This window comes from Takifugu flavidus, chromosome 7, assembly GCF_003711565.1.
Source record: "Takifugu flavidus isolate HTHZ2018 chromosome 7, ASM371156v2, whole genome shotgun sequence".
Classification (NCBI taxonomy): domain Eukaryota; kingdom Metazoa; phylum Chordata; class Actinopteri; order Tetraodontiformes; family Tetraodontidae; genus Takifugu; species Takifugu flavidus.
In genome coordinates this window covers 4202074-4222342 of record NC_079526.1, presented here as the reverse complement: position 1 = coordinate 4222342, position 20269 = coordinate 4202074, and the positions used below count along the sequence as shown (strand labels likewise).

The window sequence follows — 20269 nt, the reverse complement described above, 5'->3', positions numbered from 1 at the left end:
GGTGTGCTTACTTTTTCACGCAACTGTAAGACTTTTTTTCAAACCGTTTATTTTGATTGGCGTAGGGTTTTGTGACTCTGGCAGAACTCCAAAGCCTTGATATTTAACAACTCGAAATGACTTGCTTGCTTCATGTCAGAACAATAATAATAATTTTATATATTCATATTCTTCCACTTGAAGTCCGACACTTGAAACCACTTTTTTACATTATAAATCATTTATTGAAATATAAATCATCTGAATAAACACGATACAACATAATGCAGCATGATATTAAAATCCTCATAGTGGGTGCGATTAACTAGACTCGCAGAAACTGTAGCGTCAGCAACACGTCACAAACATTCACATCACATCCTGACTTATTCTTCAGAAACACCCAAACCGGAAGGGGGGAATAAAGGAAAGTGCAACAGCTGATCGCAGATTATATCACAGTGAACGGGGACAGGCAGTGGCACAGCTGGAGGCAGCATTTAAAGTCTTGAAGGAGGAGCTGCATCAGACCTCAGAGCAGGAAATTCTAAATGAGACTGGGGGCACGTTATGATTCTACATGGTGACTTTCTTTCACTTGTATAACACCCACCTGGTGAAACAAGTTTGGTTAAAATGATCATTTCTCTACATTTTTAGGTGATGGATTATCAGGAGCGTTGGCTCCACTGGGAGCTACTGAGGATCCAGATGCTTGATACAATATGTACTTACACAAAATACTGCTATCCCGATAACTCTCTTATAAAACTCTGGACATATTTACAATATAATCACACTTGGACATCCAACACGACTGTTCTGTCTGCAGGGTAAATCAGGGATGACGTTTGAGAGCCTATTTTTCTTGGATTCTTGGAACAACGAGACGCCACAAAGATGCATGCAACTCAAAAAGCTTCCTCAATACTATTGAACAACTACGGTCAAGGTCTACTTGATATTCACAATTAATATATGTTTACATGGCAACGTAAAAAAATAGATTTCAACTACTGCATGTATTTAGCCATTGAAAACTACAGGGTCACATCCAAAAACAACGCACACAGTCCAGATTTTGTGCTTGTGACTATTGCTACTGATTGTACCAGCATCCGGTGCTTCTCACCAGCACCTGATAGTTCTACTTGTGTTGGACTTCTTCACTTTAGTGCATCTGTAGTGGTTAACTATGTACCGTATGATTGACAAAAGTTACGCAGCTGGAGTTCATCCCTTCTTGCTTATATTGCTGTTTAAAATGCCCGGTAGAATAAAGCTCAAAAACAATCGTTCTGTCTGTTTCGTCTCGACACGCAGCCTTGGTTGTCCGTGACTTTGCGTGCTCGTTGCTCCTCCGGGCCAACAGGGGGCAGTGTCTAGAGGAGTATGGCGGGCGTACCGCGCTGTCAGCACAAAGCAAAGTGGTTTTTGTTCTGTGATCTGACGCAGGGGCGAGCCGATCGACAGCAGTCTTTGGTTAATTTTCATGTCTCTCTCCAGCGTCCCACGTCCTCGCACCTCTTCCCTCGGCTCGGGTGCTGCAGACGTCACAGAAAGCTGTCCTCCACCAGGTCACTACAGTCCAGACACATCTCGTCCAAAAGCGTGATGTCCTCCAGCGTCTCGCCCTCGCGCTTTGCGAAAGTGGAGCTGCTGGACCCCGTCTCGATGGCGCTCTCCTCGGACGTTTGAGAGCTGCAGAGGACGCAAATCACTCGTGTCAGCATCGCCGAGCACTCTGATGCGATCGTGATGGAGGAATGCGCTCGGTTCCACTCACCTGTGTCTGTTCCTCTTCCCGTATTCCTCATCAGAAATGGGGTCCAGGTCAGGCAGGGGGATGATGTAGCCACTGTCAGAGCTGAGCCGCTGCTCATCAAATCCACTTTCCCTGTCCTTTAACTTTCCCTGGTTTTTGTAGGTGATCCCGATGTAGGCGTCATCGTTATCTACGCACACTCGGGTCACGGCAGGGTGGTCACTCTTTAGGAACTCGTGGTTCACCCTCTCGTAATGCTGGGAAAACAGACCTCGGTTAGAATTCGGCAACACCGCCAGTCATGTTGACACAAACAGGATCGTCCCCAGTTGTGTTGCCAGCTGGCTGGTGCGATCCACGCTGAAAATCACACGAATCTGAGGTGCTAAAAGCAGAGCCCGCTCTTCCTCGCCACAGCCCAGACTGTGAAAGAGGCTGTGTTTTGAGGCTGTCTTGATGTGCCACATATGGTGCGGATTTTAATGAGGTAATTAAGTCGGGTAATGGAGGCGAGAACTGATGCTGGGTCACTGGGGCCAGCGTTAGCTGCTCCGCCATCCAGCCGCTACGCTGGAACTCTAATCACTTGTAGGTTTCAGTTTTACGCGAGCCCACAGAAAGCAGCTAAGCCCTCTTGGAGGAGGCAAAGTAGGGGTTAGCATGAGAAGCCTGCACTGTTCAAAGTGCATTCCTAACCATTTCAACCTGTACTTTGCTTTTACAAAAAGTGCAGGTTGGAGTATCTAAAAATAGAAATGTGAGAGGAACAGGACGTGTTGGGCTAACCTTGTATGTGCGCTAGCAATCAGGTGTTAAAAACTGTTTAAAGAGCTGATTAGAGAGGCTCACCCGCTTGTAGCTGGAGGGCAGCAAAGAGGCGATGGTGTCACTGAGACCCAGGAAAGAGGGCCTCTTCTCCGGCTCGCTGTTCCAGCACTTCATCATCATGTCATACCTGAAAACATGAAAACAGGCACTGTTATCGTGGCGAAGTGGACAGCTGGTCCTTGACTCACGCTCTGAAGAGAGGCTAAAGAGGCTTTTAGTCAGGCAGATGTCGCGTGCGTGACTACGTACACATCCTGAGGCGCGTGCTCTGGTTTGGACATCCTGTAGCCACTCTTGATCTTGTTATAGAAGCTGGAATCCACAATCATACCTGGGTATGGCGTGCCGCCTGCGGATCAAACGCCAAGAAACGAAAACGAAACATAAGTGTCAGCGATGTGGTCATCTAGCAACCCTACCATGACAGGTGGGGGCTCACCTAAAGAGAATATCTCCCACAGCAGGATGCCGTACGACCAGACGTCGCTCAGCGTGGTGTACAGGTTGTCGAAAATGCTCTCGGGAGCCATCCACTTCACTGGTAGGAACGTCTGTGGAACGCAGGGAAACGGGTTCAATCCCCGAAAAACCGCCGCCCTCCATTCAAACGTGTTGGACGGAGACGACTTACGCTTCCTTTGGAGACGTAGTTGTTGTCATGCATGATGTCTCGCGCCAGTCCAAAGTCGCAGATCTTCACTATCTTGCCCTGAGAGAGCAGGACGTTCCTGGCGGCCAGATCTCGGTGGACACACTGCAGGAGGAGACAAGGACCTGCAGTTATTAACAGTTCCTTCTGTCACTGCCAAGCACTTTGGTCCAGTTGCAAATGCCCGTCCTGGCGGTGCGGCTCGCCTCTATTTCTGTCTGCATTTGAATTTATTTTCAACGCTGTTCCATGTTGCCCTGAGAAGCGTGGTCTTTGTGTAAACATGCCAGTTTTGACCACTGGATATTTAGGGATAATAACTATGAGGCAGAATGAATAGTCTGGTAATTCCAGCCCTGGCTGAGCTGCTACTATATTCAGCCCCCAGCCTGTCTGCACAGTGGGTAAGAGTGGGTCCTGGAGCCTTTGCAGGACCCTTAATGACACAAATGTTGATTTTCCTCAGCCCACTTTGACCAGCAGGACTGACAGTAGAAGAAGGATGGGAATAAAAAACCCTTTCCTGCGAACTAGACTTACATTTTTTGAAGCCAGGAACTCCATTCCTTTAGCCACCTGGTAGGTGAAACTCAGCAGGTCATTGGTGGTGAGGCCCTCGCTCATGTTGTCCGACAGCAGTTGATCCATCTCGCCGTCTGGTTTGGAGAGACACACCGAGAGCCCCGGCGAGGCGCGTGCCTTCAGCATTATATTTTCTCTTGTGCTTCAAACTTATTATAGAGGCAATTATTTTGCTTTTCCTTCACTAAATCTGCTTTTTTATGTTCTACCACACTAAAACACATTCATTGTGTATTGTAAATATAGTCCTGGCTGCTGGAACCCGGCATTTACTAATGGCAAGAAGAAACTGGACATTATTATGTGTGTGGTACAATTATCCCCTACGTGTAATTACAGGGCTTCACCAGGCCTGAACTCTGACGAGGGTGGACCCCTCCACCAAGGCTGACTCAAAGGCAGCCCTGAAGCCAAACAAGTGCGCGGCGGGGTGAAAGCAGGGCAGAGTCCGAGCGTGTACCATTTGATCCTTTCTGCGAGGGCGGGTGGTCGTAGTTGGAGCCCTGGAGGTCAGAGTACTTGGAGGCGTTGCTTATCTCCAGCATGGGCACATACTGAGTGTTGTCGGCCTGCTTCATGTCCATGTAGTCGCCTCTGCTCTCGAAGGACAGGATCACATAACTGGGCCCAGAGAGAGGAGACGAAGATCGTTAGGAAGGATTTTTCCGGCTAATTCTTTTTTTTTTTTGGGATGTCTCACTTCATCTGACTTTGGTTGATTCTAACAGGGAACTCATATTAAATCACAGTAGGGTCAATTGGAGGTGTGGTCCCTGTGAGTCATCGATAAACGCAGGCGAGAGAGGGGGCGCGCCGCTGCTTTACCCCCAACGTCTGGGTAGAGGCCATTAGCGGCGCGATTCCAAAAAATGACATTAGGCTGAAAGCTGATAGCACTTCGGCCTCATATTTGATTAGCTAAAGATGCCAGACGACACTTCAATCGTGGAGAGAACGGCGATAGAGTTACCGATCACCAGGAGAGCACGAGCGGGATAATGTCAGAACTCCAAATATGGGTTTCCCCGAAAAAGGAAGAAAAACGAGGCAAACACGAAATGTTCTGAGGGTGTCCGATACCTTCTGCTGCTCTCGTCCGCGGGGTTGATTCCAAAAATGTCCAACTCTTTTTTGTTGCTCTTCTCTGGCTTCGGGTTGAGGAAGCTCTCCCGGTTCTTGTGCAGGTAGTTGACCAGATCGCCGTAGAAACAGTACTCAGTGATGATGTATATGGGGCCTGGGAGTGACACAGCAGATAAACGTGGTGCCTCGGCGTCAGGCTGCGGGCTAATCTTATCAGAGGCTCATAAAGGCTAAAAGCACAGTCAAGAGGGCAAGCCTCCACTCTCCCACAACCACCCAGAGCTGGGGGGCCTGCATAGACTGCAGAAATTAGCCAAATGCTTCAACGGCACCGCTGTGGCGTGTATTTACACATGAACATGTGACCTTTTGAGTGTTGTATTCACCTGATTTGGTGCAGGCGCCCAGCAGGTTAACAATGTTGAGGTGCGGTCCCAGGTGGGTCATGATCTTCAGCTCAGACATCAGGGCCTGTTTTTCGCTGGAGCGTGCTGTGGCTGAAACAGCACAAGGGGACCGTGGTCATCACACGTGCAGACACCTCCAACACTGTTGTACAGCTACAAAAAAATCAGCTTGGCTTTATCAGACTTACGTTTGAGCATCTTTACTGCCACCTTCATGACAGGCTGAGAGCGGCTGAGCCCGTAGGCGGTGCCCTCCACCACTTTCCCAAAGGCTCCAGAGCCCAGGATGCGACCTTTTAGAGACACAATGTGCAACGTCAACTATCGCACACACACAATCTACAACCTTGTGTGAGCACTTTGGCCGCTTCTGCCACTAGCTTACCCAACACAAGTCTGTCCCGGGGGAACTCCCATCTGGAGTCGTAGGGAAGCTGCATTGGATCCACGTAGATGTACTCGTGTCCATCCGGGCTTACAGACTCGATGACCCTCCAGCGGATTTCATATCGCGGTTTCTGTCAGGAAAACTTGTTTTTATATGAGTTATACAGGACGGAGCAGGACTTTCAGGCTTAATTCTGCTCATTCACCCTAAACGTAGCTTTTCAAAATGATAAACATGTGATGAAAAGGAAAAAAAAAGGAGGAGGAGTTTCAGAAAGATGGATGCACAATGATGGCGGCAGTACCTGTTTCCAGATCACAACCAAGACAATGAGTGAGATGATGACAATGACCAGGAGCACCAACACAGCCGCCGCGACAGTCAGCTCTGGATGAGGGCCTGTTCGGGGTGGGGGGGGTGGAGAGCACACTGATCACATGCTTTTCCAGCTGTAACAACAATCTTAACGCTGGCAGGCAGAGATACATTAAGTGCTGAAGCAGATCACTTAGCTTCACAGGGATGCTCGCCAAAAGGTATATTTGGATGGGAGGGAGCGTATGTCTGTGTGTGTGTGTGTGTGTGTGTGTGTGTGGTGTGTGTGTGTGTGTTGGGGGGGAGTAGGCGTTTGGGCAGGGGTGGTGGGTGTAGGGGTAAGTCGGTGTGAAAGGCTCAAATGGGTTAATAACCTTTAGCTTCACTGAATTAGCAGTGAAGAAAACATCCCAAACCCATCAGCTGACAGCTGCCACAACACTGGCAGCACTTTCCTCAAAGACTGTTACACCCCGAGTGTCAGGAGTGGAAGGATATCCGGAGAAACCAACAACAACCCCCCCGCTTGAAATCTGTGAAGACCAGGAATCATTTTTGAACTTACCATTGGACACCAGCTTGATCTCCCTGCTGACGGCGGCCATTTCGTTCCTGGCCAGGCAGCGCACCGCCAGCGTGTTCTCCAGGTGCCCAAATATGACCTGGGTCTCCAGATTATTGTCCTCGTCGAAGCGCGAATCCATGGTGACCTCCGTGGAGTTGACGGGGAGGGGCACCCAGGATGAGGTGTCATTGGCGCAGCTGAGTGGGGGCGAGGGGAAAGAGACGGACCCTCGGTCAAAGGTGGACGGCGCGTTTGAGTGTTCCCTCAAGACTGGACTTACTGCTTGATGTTCTTGCAGACGAACCACTCCACCAGAGGAGTGGGCTGACCTCTGGTGATGCACACCACGGACTGGCCTGTAGCTGAGCCGTGGTGGATGTCCATCAGGTCCACGATGACTGCGGGCACTGTAACAGAGTCCAGGGAGACGTCTCATCCACCAATATGAAGACTTGTCAACATTACAGCTATTCAGGTCAGGTCAGATATTTTCCCTTTTGACGTCATTCCTTTACAGGACAAGAGTAACGCGCTGACCTTTAACCTCCAGGATCAGCTGACGGTGCGACTCTGATCTCCGTTCTCCACTCGCATGGTGTAGTTCCCGCTGTCCTCCTCCTTGGCTCGGATCAGGGTCAGGACACTCATGTAGCTGCGAGGGACAACAAAGAGACTGGAATCAGTGCGGGGGGAGGAAAGGTGGCAGCCTGGCTGGACTCCTAAGGACAGGGACAGCTCGCGCTGGGCTTCTCATTACGTTACTGTGGTCGGTCCTTTCTGGGAGGCTCACCTGGTCTCGCTGAGCTGCCGGAGGCTGGTAGAAATCTCCGCCGTCACGTCGCTGAGCGGGACGCTGTCTTTGAGCCACGTGACGCTAGCGGTCGGGAAGGAGCTGATCTCGGCCCTGAACTCGCAGACCTCGTCCAGCTCGGCCGATTCGTACTCTCCGAACTTTGGCTGGATGGACATGAACTCGCTCGCTGTTAACCACAGACAAGAGGTTGGCGTTTTCGGAATGACGTCAGGCGGTAGCCACCGCAAGCAAACAAGGGCAAAACGTACCGTAAACGCGAATGGCGATCTGCTTGGTCTGACTCATGTTGGTTACTACATCGGTGATGGAACAGGAGTAAATGCCCGTGTCCTTGACGGAAGCCTGCGGGACTGTCAGGGTGTAAAGAATCTCCTGATCCTTTTTGTTCTCGTGAACCGTCTTAATAGCACGATTAGCCTGTAAAATGGAGGGAAAATCGGCAATTGGATGGCACCACCTGTTTGAATGGTGCCGCGGGAGACGACTCGTGTCCTCACCACTTTCCCGGGATATTTCCAGTGGTCCTCCAAAATCTCAGATCCCCGAGCCAAACAATTGACCGTGATGGTGTCTCCCACCAGCAGAACCGTATGTTGGGCCGTCAGCTCAACGTGCAGCCCGGAGCCCCCTGAGAAGCAGCAATTGGTGGTTATTAAATCTGCAGTTTTGCCCCAGAACACAACAGCTTTGATAGCATGTAGCCCACATAATAATGCTACATCACACACACACACACACACCTATCCAGCCATGGACGATGTACTCCTCGCTGTAGTGCTCCGCTCCGTTGACGACGGCCTTGCAGACGTACGTCCCAGCCGTGAACACGCCCAGAGCGCCCCTCTTGCTATCGTACACGCAAGGCACGGGCTGCTGGGTGTCGACATTTATCAGCGTGACGTTGGCGCTGGGATCCGACACCCGGCACTGGATCTCCATCTCCTCGTGGTCGGACAGGACGTGGTTGCCGAAAGGCACCACCAACGGAACAAAGGGGACGTCAGGGTCTGAAACGAACGGAGAAAAGTCCCAATGAGCTCAAGTCAGACAGCGAGAGCAGCACCGCCAGGCTGCGGCGTCCGTACCTGGCACGTAGACGTAGATGCTACTCTGCATCGCTTCGTCCACGTCCTCCGTGGCGTTTCTTCTGTAGAAGCACCTGTAGTAGCCGGTGTGCATGGCGCTGGCGGAGTCCACGCTGATAGTGGTGACGAAGAGGCCGCTGTTGTCCTCCTGCATCTTCTCCGGCACGTCCAGCGGCACGTCCCAGGCTATCGTCGCCTCCCCCTGACATGTTAAAGTGAAGGCGGTGTGGAGGGGAACCACCAGCTCCTCCAACTGTGGCAGCAGCAACGGAGCCGAGGAGGGCGGGAACATCGACGCGCTGGGAGCTGGAAGGGAAATACAGCAATGACGTGTCTGTCCGTCCGTCCGTTAGGCCGTCCATCCATCCATCCATCTATCGTACCTTTCATTTTGAGGGTGAAGGAGAACTGAGCCGTCTGAGAGCCACTCGTGGCCATGATGGTGTAGTTCCCGCTGTCCTTCAGCAGCGGCTGCCGTAGGATCAGGATGCTTTGATACCTGTTGGGGCAAGAGTGTCCTATTTAAAATGCCAAAACATTCCTGCTCAGTGATTAAAGGCTCCATGCACACATCTAAATCAATTTCACTAACGATTAGCTCAGAGTAGGTGGCTTTTCTCATTTTCAGCACGGAGGTTTGTGTTGTTTGGCTCCAATTGCGATGCTAAGCTAACCACAGCCTGGACTCTTACCGATTTCCTTCGAGGTGGCTGGTTTTGGTGAGAATGAAGTAATTTTCCGACAGCGACTCGCCATCTTTTAGCCAGTGCACTTTGGGGGGTGGGTAGGCGTTGATGAGGATGGTGAACTCTGTCTCCTCCAGAAGGCTGACGAACTCTGAGGTCAGAATCCCGCTGTGGTCCAGCGCCACAATAGAGTTCTCCTCTGAGGGGGAAACAGAGGAGAGGGATCATGAGACGGCTGATAATGGTTAAAGGAACCGATCCTGGGATTTAAAAGGAAAGGGAGGCCTGAGAGGAGAAGGACGCATCTGCTAACGCCATCCCATCGAAACCAGCGGTTGATGCTGAAAGCAGAGGTGACGCTTAACAACCCCAAAAGGATTTCCCCACTCTGAAAGCAGCGTGTTCACGTGTGGGACTGTGATGAAGACGTCATTAAGAATGCATGAAGACGAGGTCTGTCTGTCTGTCTGTCTGTCTGTCTGTCTGTCTGTCTGTCGGACCTCAACACTCTGGGAATGAAGGAACGCCGTGTTTCTCAGCTTCCAGAGACTCACCAAAGATGGCGACGGCCGCCCCGCCGGCTCTGACCGCTCCGCTCATGACGTGGGTGATGGAGCACTCATAGGTGCCGCTGTCCTGAGAGGCGGCTCGCGGGACGCTGAGGACGTAGACGACCCGATCCGGAAAAGTCTCTTTCACCTGAACCGCCTCCACAGCCTGCGGACAGAGATCGAAATTATGGGATTGCTGCCGACTGGAGTAAAGCAAATCTGGGTAATTCAACACTGCCCTTGACGTTTCAAACTGGTTGTTTTTCCAGTTCACGTCTCAGTTTTGGGTCAAACTGTTTGAGGATAATGGTTAAAACACCGGTTCTGCCATCGGACATGAATCCTGACCGGCACATAAGAGCCTGTAACTGATAATAAGATCAAGAAGGGAGGAGAGGAGAGCGTCCGATGGCCTCCTGGTTGGCAGCAAAGCCCAAGAATCAGGAAACGCTCTCACATCTTTGCAGCAAGTCCACGAGAAGCACGAACAGCTAGTCGGGCTTTGGACGCAGACAACATCTGCCGCACACATCTTGAGCCCACAGGGGCTTTTACTGCTCTTTTTATTTCTCCTTTTGAACCCCACCCCTTCCCCTCACGCCTCCCCTGGAGCCATTTGTCCTGAGCTTTAAGGTTCCCATCGGTGTCTGCAGCCTGGGACTGGCTACAGCCGGGCCTGTTTTGCTAACGTTGTCATAATGAAGGCACAACATTCGGGTTGCTACTTCGCAACCGTCCTCGGGGCTTTTTATTCCATTTCCACTGCTGCTACATTTAGGCCCCAAAACCATTATTTGCTAATTTAAGGTTCAGCGCTGCTGGGAAGGAAGTCACACGCAAACGTGGCAGGCACTTGTAACGGGACGAGGCGGCTGAGAAACCAAACCCAGAATTTTGCAAAAACAGGGTTTCGCATCTTGCCTGTGATTTAGGGTGAAGCCACTGCTGCTGGAAGCCGGGTCCTGGCGGGCCGGTGCAGGTGACGTTGAAGGGCTGGCCTGCTCTCACCGTCTCCTCGCTGGCCCTCACGTCCACCTCAAAGTCTTCTGTCTCTGTAGAGGCTGAAGAGAGCAGCACAGAGCAGATATCAGCACACGCCTGATCACCATGAGCTCACTCCTTCCCGGGCTGTGACTCAGCTATGCGTGCACGTGGCGGAAACAGGCCCGTCATGGGCCCCGTGGAATAATGACCTCATGCTATGGCCGTCCTGCAGTGAGGTCAGCCCGAACCCCCCGTCAAGCTTAAGAGACACGGTGTGCAGTGTGCAAAAGCACGCAGAGCCACTTACCCTCATCCTCCACCGTGTAAATGTCGCTCCTGAAAATCCGGCCGTTCACGAACGTCTCACACTGGTACTGGCCCGGCGACAGCATTCCGAAAAAGCCAATCCTGCTGTCGTAGAAGGCAGACATCTCGTCTCCCGTGGACACGCTCCTCAGGGTGACGTGGGAGTGGGGGTCGGAAACACGGCAGGAGATGGGAACTCCGCTGGGGTCCATGGTGACCACCAAGTTATCGGGCGTCTCAGGGACGAAAGGAACCTGTGCGTCTGAGAGGCGGGAGGGGTGGGGGTCAGAATTTTTATTCCCCTCCTAACTTCCAAATAATACTTATTTGGGACAATGCTGGTCACAGTACTCAGAATGTAATTTTTATAGTTTCTATAGTCCCCCCCAGGAGCAGATCTGTCTGTAGGTGCATTAGCATTCACCTGGGACAAACACATAGATTTCTGCCTCGTTGGCCTCCTGTGGTTGTCCTTCCTGTTCAGCCTCCAGATGTACATATGTGCAGGTGTAATAGCCGGTGTTTTTCACCGTGGCGTTGTAAATGAACAGCGTCGCCGTGTAGTATCCGGGGAAAACGAAGGAGTTTGTCGGCAGAGGCTCGGCCCAGACCACGTTCCTTTTACCGGTGCAGCTGACGTTCAAAATGGAACTGGGCAGCAGGATGAACTCCTCCTCATTGGAGACAATGGTTGGAGGTGACAGTCCAGAGGTGACTAAAAGACACATGGACAAACATTGCAAGAGCAGTCAAAACAAAAGAAGTCAAGACGAATAGAATCTGGCTCGGATGCCTTGAGGGGTTAATTCACCTGAAACCACCAGAATGACCCCAAAGACGACATACGTCTTTGTCCCATCCATGTTTATGGATGCTTCAGCCTGTAAAGACAGAGAAGTCAATTATTAAATAAGATATGACACCGCCCTCGCTGCTACAAATACAGTTTAGTAAGTGTAAATCAAAAAGATCAGTCATTTTTAGTTTTTTTTAAATGAGAGAATATCTCTTTCCCATCACAACCTCGCCGACTGCCCCCTCACTGCTGACGATCTGCAGCTGGGACGTTGAGACAGGTCTGCGGACACGCGCAAACATTAAAGCTGTCGCCAGAGGGCGACATAGTCCACAGTTTAGGAGCGCCAATTCCCCACAGAGCTCATCACATTCGCGTTCTTTCCTTTCTTTAGAGTTTCCTTTTTTCTATCTTTGACTTAGTGGCCGTTTTACTTCAATAAAACCTTGCTTGTTTTACCGAATTTTCCAAAAATGCTTCATAGCCAGCGACTTTTCTTTAATGTCCGGACGCATCTGAACTCATTCTTTCGGGTTTTGGTGAAACCAAATGAGGCATTTTCTCTCAGTGCATCGGTTTTCGAAGGATTTGCATCCAAGCCGTAAACTCAAGATCCCCAGTGGTGAAACGCAGCTCTTCCTCAGCATTCTGCCGGTTGCTTGTCTCCCAACAACTTTCGTGCCGTTGGTTGGTCCATTGACTTTTCCCCAGACACCCTGGGTTTGCTGAACTCTGTAATTAGCGGCCCCGTTTCACACAAAAGTGCACATTGCAGCGGGGAGCGAGCTGGTTAATCCTTTTTGAAGTATTTGCATGCCCTCGTTGTCTCAGTCACGCTCCATAAGGGACTTTTTGGATGGACTTGGCAGAGAAGATCCGGTCATTGGGAGTCAATCTCCAGCGCGGCAGCTGGGTTTTCTGCATTTCAATCACAATTCTAACGTTCCTATGGACAGCTTTCCAGTATAGGTAGAATAAAACGCACCTTAAACGTTTTGATGAGGTTTTGCTTCCGCGAGGAAGTGTTTTAGCTGAAAAAGGCGCTTTTACTCTGTGCGCGAAAACGCCACGACGGCTGTTTCTTAATTCTCAGCGTTTTACGCAAAGACTCATCCCGATGTGTCTGCTGATTCCTCCCCCGATTTTAATCTAACACATTCCAAAAGCAAACTGGAAAACGATCTGGCCCACCCTCATTATTCCCTTCAGTATTTCGGGGTGACACCTCCAGCTGTGAGGCCGAGGTTGAGCTCTCCTCCAGCCGGGTCATCCACATCTTCCTGCTGGGCGTCCAGCGGTGAGACCATATGTCGCGCGGAAAAGGACGTCTAATCTAAAGTGGATTAATAGCCGTCGCCTGGCGCACACGTTGCGCGCCACTTGCAACAATAAAAAAAAACTGTTTTGCAAAAACTTCCAAAACCAGAGATAATTTGAAAATGACAGAAACTAATCGGGGGAAATGTGCAATTAAAGCAGCCCCCACCTCACTGTTGTTTCGGAGGAAAAAAAATACTCCATTATGGTTTTTTTAAACATCTTTTGGTTTCCGATAATGTTTCAATTACCTTGCAGTAATCCCCTCTTTATATTCCTTTGGTGTAATAATATCCACAGTAAATTGGCCTCCCCAAAAAGCGCAGTAAGGGTCCTTTGCAGCGGCTGTAATCCTCAGAGGTCCTGCGCTGGGAGAGCATATGTTCCACCCTCTGTCCGCGTCCGCGACCGTCCTCACAACTGCGCTCCAGCCAGGCGACCTGTAACTGATTCAATGTTACAGTCCTCCCCTTCGAACCCCCCTCCAAAAAAAATCATCTGCTTCCAAGTAAAAAAAAAGGAAAAAAACTCGCAGGAAATGACCCCCCTCCACACACACACACACACACACACACACACACACACCACACACACACACACTCGCCTCCATTCAAGCACTGATCCCCTTTAAGTAATAGACTGTTTTAAGGTAAACTCGGAGGATCATCCCTCAATTTAACCTGAAAGCTTTTGTTTGAAGAGACGAATTTTTCTTTTCCGTCCTAAGAGATAAAAGTAAGCGTGGTGGCTTTGGAGGAAGTTTGCATCAACGGCACTCGTTTTTCTAGCTGTTCCTGCATCCACCTTTATCTTCTGCTAAGAACATTGAATTTACAGCCGCTGTGTTTTTGCAGTGTTTGTGACAGAACAGAAACAGACGCAGCTTTTGCGCCTCAAGCACCAGTGATGAGCGCCAGCGCATAGGGGGCGCTCCAACACCACTGTAGCAAGTCTCTCTGTCTCTCTGACACACACACACACACACACACACACACACACACACACACACACACACACACACACACACACCGATCACCATGGAGAGACCGCTACCTTGGCTCTCCTTGTATCACCACAGAACGGGACTCTTGTTTACTGGCACCCCATGTGTCAGCTGTTTACCGTCCCCAGAACAGAACCATTATTCTCTGTTGCCCCTGGGCCCCCCCGGCGGGCAGCGCAAGAATAATGAGCCCCTCTGACTCACCTGTCTCCGGGCACAGAAGAGAGGGATCAGACCGGTGTCTGCGCCGAGCAGAGAGCCCCGGGGCCGATGATCGCCCCCCCCCCCCTCCTCCCATGCAGCTCCCATCTCCAAGCAGCCGCTTGGCGCAATTACTTCCACATGTTGCCCGAAAGAACAGTGTCCTTGTTCTCCAAACAAAGGGTCTCAACAGCTAAAGACCTGAACTTAACTCAAACTCTTTTCGCGTGGATCTTTTTCAAACGTACTTACCTGTAATATTTCATCACGCTACACAAAGCAGGTGACGAAGTATGAATATTTATGAACCAAAAGTTGTAATGGACTCCTGATAATAGAAGTCATTAAAGTATATGTTCTGCTCAGATTATAGTTGTCTGTGAAAGTACACTTGGATGGAGTTCTGATCACTGCACAAGTCACAATTTAGACTTCTAAAACATTTGAGATCAATTTAAAATCGTGACATCAAAGGAAGAGCAAGTATGATTAAAATAAATCTTCAAAGTAGCTGATTGTGAATAATTAATATTGTGGAGCAAAAGGAAATTAACTTAACGTCCTAGCTACTAACCCATTTACTGAAACACGCTAAATTACATAATTAAAGCTATTTATGCACATTAATTCTACTAGATCTACGTGTTCTGGATCATATTTTATATTTTGACGTCTGGCTGGTTGATGAATTTGGCCGGGGAGAGGGGGGGGAGGGGTGCGTCTTCCTGTGCCTGTCATGACTACAGCTGACCACCAGGGGGCTTTAGGCGATCCTGAAGTACACGCACGGCGACGTCATCAGTTGGTCTGACCGAACTTCATCTTTAAAAATCATCATGAATCCGGTACCATTAGTTGATCAACCGGCTCCTTCGTAATTCGGGTTATTTGTACTGTTGTTGGGCGCGTTTGGTGACGGTGGCCTGGAGGCCTTCAGAGAGCTGTCCAGCGTGCTGATCCATCCATCTATCTATCCATCTATCTATCTATCTATCTATCTATCTATCTATCTATCTATCTATCTATCTATCTATCTATCTATCTATCTATCTATCTATCTATCTATCTATCTATCTATCTATCTATCTATCTATCTATCTAGATCAGATGATTCTTTTATCCTTTTTACCTTGCCTGTGTTTATTACCCGCCCCCTCGGCCCACTCGGAAGTTCTCTTCAGAACCCTGGATGTTATCCATCTGCAAACCCACGACAGTGATGCTGAAGTTTTGTTTCTTTTTCCAGCCCACAGATCTGTTTTAGGCGCTTTAGTGATAAACATATCAACATTTACGGGGGGATCCCAACCTGGCGCAGTCAGACGGACCTGCTCTTTACTCCCCTTTTCCCCACCGGTACTTCAGCTCCGTCTTGCCTCCATCTCTCCACATGAGCCCGCAGCTGCAACCGGCTGAAAAGCTCTCTTATTAATTGTCTTTTGTTATGCGTAATTGCCGCGTTTTCAATGGTGGCGCAGGACTGACGTCTATGGAGTGCTGATGTGCTTCTCTGCGCAGTAGGTCGATAAATGTGCGCAGTCCCTTCTGAGAGATGCTGCACTATTTCATGAGTTGTGGGTCCACCATAAAACGCCGAGAACGGGACAGTTTGACTTGGATAAATGGCTCAGCTGGCAGTTCTGGGTCACTTCCTGAAAGAAAGGAGGAGCAGGGGTCTCTGTCAGAACCGCAGTTTATTCTGTTGTTAATCTCCTTAAAAGCTACATTGGTCTTTAACACCTGCACGGGGACTATAATTTGATTAATAGGACCTTCAATATATATTCATTAGGTGGCTTTCCCCCAATAATCTATGATGACCAGCGGGATGTGAAAGGAGGCCATTTATTCCCTCTCTGAATGGGCCTGCGTGGGACCAAAACTTCACCTGCTTCCCCTCTCAATTAGGAATGTATCCCAAACTCTGACCGAAACGAGTTAAATTAGGCGTCAGCTAATTTCCAGTGGCCCCTCCTCCGTAATCCCCCCTTAGAGTCCTTCCATTTGAGCATGCCCCCTTTAATTCACCATAGGTTGAAAGGTTCAAATAGTGCCTAATGAAACAGTGACTAAATCGTTCTGTGTCGCTCGGAGGAACCCTGTAGCTGTCCCTCAAAGCTCTGTGAGCACGCAGCCGTCGGGGGGTCTCCGGCTAAATGCGAGTCCCGAGGCAGAACAATCTAACCTGTCAAAGCCTTTGCCCACTTCTATATATCCTTGCGCTGCGCTTTCGAGCAATGGCAGCATAATCAACCAACGTGGGACCGAAAACGCAATTAAACTCGCTTTGGACGAGTAAAAATCTTTTCAAAGACGTACATTAATGAACTATTGGCTGCTCTCCGTGGGGCGTCATCGGGTACCCTTTTGTGGTCGGATCTAAAGAGAAATGACACTTTTCTATGGCAAAGCTATCCATGTTGAATTAAGGCGCTCCTAAATGAACCCGCAGTAATAACGCCTTAATAACGATGCTGATAAGAATATAATATTAACCAGTAACTTTAAACCTCGAACACTCAGTCATATGAAATTAAGGATGACTAAGCCTTTTCTTATCTTGCCTACTGAAAGACATTATATTTTATTTAAATATAACGTCCCTACACACACACACACACACACACACACACACACACACACACATATGTATATATAGTATTAAGTATGAAGTTCATATAATCATAATATTAGTATTTAATATTTAGTCTTACATCATTATTATTTAATCTATTTTGAAAAAAGACTCCATGTATTGTAATTTTGTAATAAGGTACACTGTGACGACGTCTTAGGTAAACTCATCTTGTTTATTACAATAAATACACATATACACATTTTTCAGTTGCTCAACGGGTTCACAAAGGTGGGGGGTGGGGGTGGGGGTGGGGGGCTTCTAGTTAGCGCACATCCTCACCGAGAGCGATGGGACAGTAAAAACATTTACCGGGGTGATCTTTTAGACCTGGAAACGGGGCGAGGACCCAGGAGGCAATGAAAAGACACTTTATTAACGACAAAAGTTTGAAGAGTCCCAGTATTTAGCACAGTGTACGACATATATTCACAGTTCATCCGGGCGAGTTTGTGGAACAAGGACACTTTTAATATTATTCAGATTTCATGCGGGAGACTTTCGTCGGAGAGGCTGCGTAAATAACAGAGCAAGTGCCAGGACGAGTGGTGGGATGTGGGGGGAGTTGTTCTCAGATGGGAGATACTTCCTTCTCTCCTCAGCTGACACCGGAGACAGAGACTCCTCATCCTCCGACCTGGAATAGTCCGTGTGGCCGGTCGCGCACTTGCACCCGCTGTGCGCGCTCCTCTGGGTGACTTTGCCTTCCTTTTTGTGCTTCACCCTGCGATTCTGAAACCAGATCTTTACCTGCTTCTCTGACAGGTTCAAGTATGTCGCGATTTCGATTCTTCTCAGTCTCGAAAGATACATGTTCGTAGAAAACTCTCTTTCAAGTTCCAGGAGTTGCGTGCTCGTGAAAGCCGTGCGCATCCTCTTTCCATTCTGTATGTGGCTGTTCTCGGAGGTGCCTGGGGGGAAAGGGAAAGTAACGGTTACCTTGAAAGTCGAGATGCAAATTGAATAAACACCGCGCGTAAAGGCTGTGCGTAAAACTTGAGAGGCAAAAGCCTGTGCGCAAAATATAAACATTATGAAAGTGGCACCGTGCAGCTGTGTGAGTAGCAAACAGGTGACTTACCAATAGAAAGACAGTGGTATCTCCTGGGATCTGTGACGCTGAAGGTGGGCGTGCAGACAGGTGTTTGTCCCGGGTGCGCCAGTGCGGGAGACTGCTGATGGGCTATCCTCTGACAGTACTGCACCTCCGCTGCCGGAAACTGGCTCTTCAGCATGGGAATGCCGCTTCGGGAAGAGTGGATGTGGGACGTAACGCACAGCGGGCACACGCAGAAAGTCCCGTTTTTCCTGGATGGGCAGACCGGAGCGGTGACCGTCATCACGCTTGGAGAGTGCATGCTGATGGGAATAAGGAAGTCTTTCCCCGGGTGCTCAGCCTGCGCAGGTCGCACAACGTCCTTGATTATTAAAGAATCAACGTAAAAAGACCTCGACATGATTGCGTCGGCGATAAGAGATCTCGGTGCGCAGGATGATATAGCCGTCTCTCATCTGAACCCCTCGGGATCTCCAAAGGTGCTTATGTTTGATGCTTCAACAAAAGGGACCCCGAAGAGGGCTGGCCCTGCAGCGTCACCCACGTGCGCACCCGTCTCAAATGGTTTAGACTGTCAACGACCCAAATCACGTGATGTCTCCATACTGGGCCTCAACTCCCAACATGCGTCTAACACACTTTATGACCAGAAGGACATCAATAAAAACAATGAGCTACAAAAACAGCACTAGTAGTAAGATTTTAGTCTTATTTAGAGGATATTTCTTTGACAAAATATACCAAATATATCAAATACAAAAACATTAAGTAAAAAAGAAATTATGTATATATATAGAGAGAGAATATTATATATTCTATATATAGAATATATATATATTCTATATATAGAATATTATATATTCTATATATATTCTCTCTATATATTTTCTTTAGAAGTAAAATATAGCTATACATCCCACCTCTTGTTATAATCTGTGCCTGTATTTCTATACTACTATAAATAATAGAACATGTGCTATTTATCCCAGTTTATGTTGCAGCTCGGTATAAAAACTGAAGATTAGTAATTGACAGCAAACATTGATGCAACTAAAGGTGACTGGGAGTCTGTCAGTGCAGGTGCGGTGAATTTAAACGGCTCCCCCCACGTAAATATAGGCTTTGACTCTCAAACGACCAGGTGTTATTCTACAATCTAAAAAAAATGGGACTTAAAGAATTGTGGCGGACTAAAACACTAATTGCTTTTCTGCATAATAATGCTTTGGATCCGTTTGGTCACTTGCAGCAATTAAAGCATTATGAACTCACGTCGAGTCTGGGCTGCAGTTATTTGATGGCGATTAGGATTCAATTAGAAAGTGTTTATAATGGCCGGTCTGTGCGGGGGTAAACAGGCAGCTATTTCAGAAATGCGTTAATCCCTCATCTTGTGACGATAATTAGCGAGTTTGATCCGCAGGCGGGTCACCGGTAGGTTTAGCTTCCACTTTCATCTGCAAAGCAGCGCCTCGGACCTTCAGACAGAGGCGAGCTGTGAGCAGGTCCAGGCCCATTAACACAACAACGTGTTAGTTTGTCTACTGACCTCAGCCAGAAAAAAAAGAAGAAAAATACACCACCTGCATCGCAAAAACACACGAGTGGAAGGTTTATATCACGCATCTTTGAGTCTGAGTCAAGAGCAAAGTGGAGCGCACTTGGTAAACTGCGCGTAAAAATGCGAATTTGGCAAGAATTAGAAAGTCTTTATAATCCAACCGCGGCGACGATGGAAGTAAACATAAGATCAGTCGGGCAGACAGTGATTGCTATAACAAAGTGTTTGACAAGTACACTCTCGCACTTGTTATGGAGGAGGGAGAGAGGCAGAGAGGACGGATGGATGGATGGATGGACAGAGAGGAGAGAGAGAACAAACCAAGCGGAATGATGCGTGGCGCGCGCCCTCGTCACACCATGCGAGCTCTAATATTATTTTTCCATAATTCTGCACGATAAAATTTCATTGTCTATTAAGTAATCCCACAAATGAGATCCTTTATGAGGCTATAATGAGGCCTAATTGCCAGGACTAGTGGAGCCACGTGGAAGGGTTTAGGAGGCATTAAGTCGGCTGGGTACTGAGCACAGACTGTTACCTCGCCATTACTTTCATAATTCAAGGAGAAAATTAGTCCATTTAAGGGAAAAATCCTTTGATTCCCTTTATTCTGCTTGGGGTGACAGGGCTGCTGTGTTTTTTTTGTCTGCCTGGGTTAAGAAGCCATTCAACAAATGGGACTATAGCGCAACACTGCTGCACTGTTTAC

General features: G+C 48.7%; 2 protein-coding genes across 2 annotated transcripts; both read right to left on the bottom strand.

Annotated features, from left to right (window-relative positions):
• Window positions 1-201: 201 nt before the first annotated feature.
• Window positions 202-12798, bottom strand: pdgfra (platelet-derived growth factor receptor, alpha polypeptide). The gene is given in 30 exon segments (XM_057038592.1): window positions 202-1680; window positions 1766-2001; window positions 2594-2699; window positions 2822-2921; window positions 3012-3123; window positions 3204-3326; window positions 3762-3877; window positions 4264-4424; window positions 4884-5040; window positions 5273-5383; window positions 5482-5586; window positions 5679-5811; window positions 5986-6080; window positions 6562-6758; window positions 6842-6968; window positions 7099-7119; window positions 7122-7213; window positions 7352-7541; window positions 7624-7792; window positions 7873-8003; window positions 8116-8382; window positions 8461-8766; window positions 8844-8959; window positions 9153-9345; window positions 9701-9863; window positions 10619-10758; window positions 10989-11249; window positions 11412-11702; window positions 11799-11868; window positions 12769-12798. Coding segments are annotated over 29 exon segments (4419 nt in total). The 5' UTR covers window positions 11851-11868; window positions 12769-12798; the 3' UTR covers window positions 202-1532.
• A 4346-nt stretch (window positions 12799-17144) lies between these two features.
• On the bottom strand, window positions 17145-18531 carry gsx2 (GS homeobox 2). Its single transcript, XM_057038623.1, has 2 exons — window positions 18021-18531; window positions 17145-17850 (listed from the first exon to the last, which is right to left on the bottom strand). Exons 1-2 carry the CDS (start codon window positions 18394-18396, stop codon window positions 17426-17428), a joined length of 801 nt encoding a protein of 266 aa, XP_056894603.1. The 5' UTR covers window positions 18397-18531; the 3' UTR covers window positions 17145-17425.
• Between the last annotated feature and the right edge of the window lie 1738 nt (window positions 18532-20269).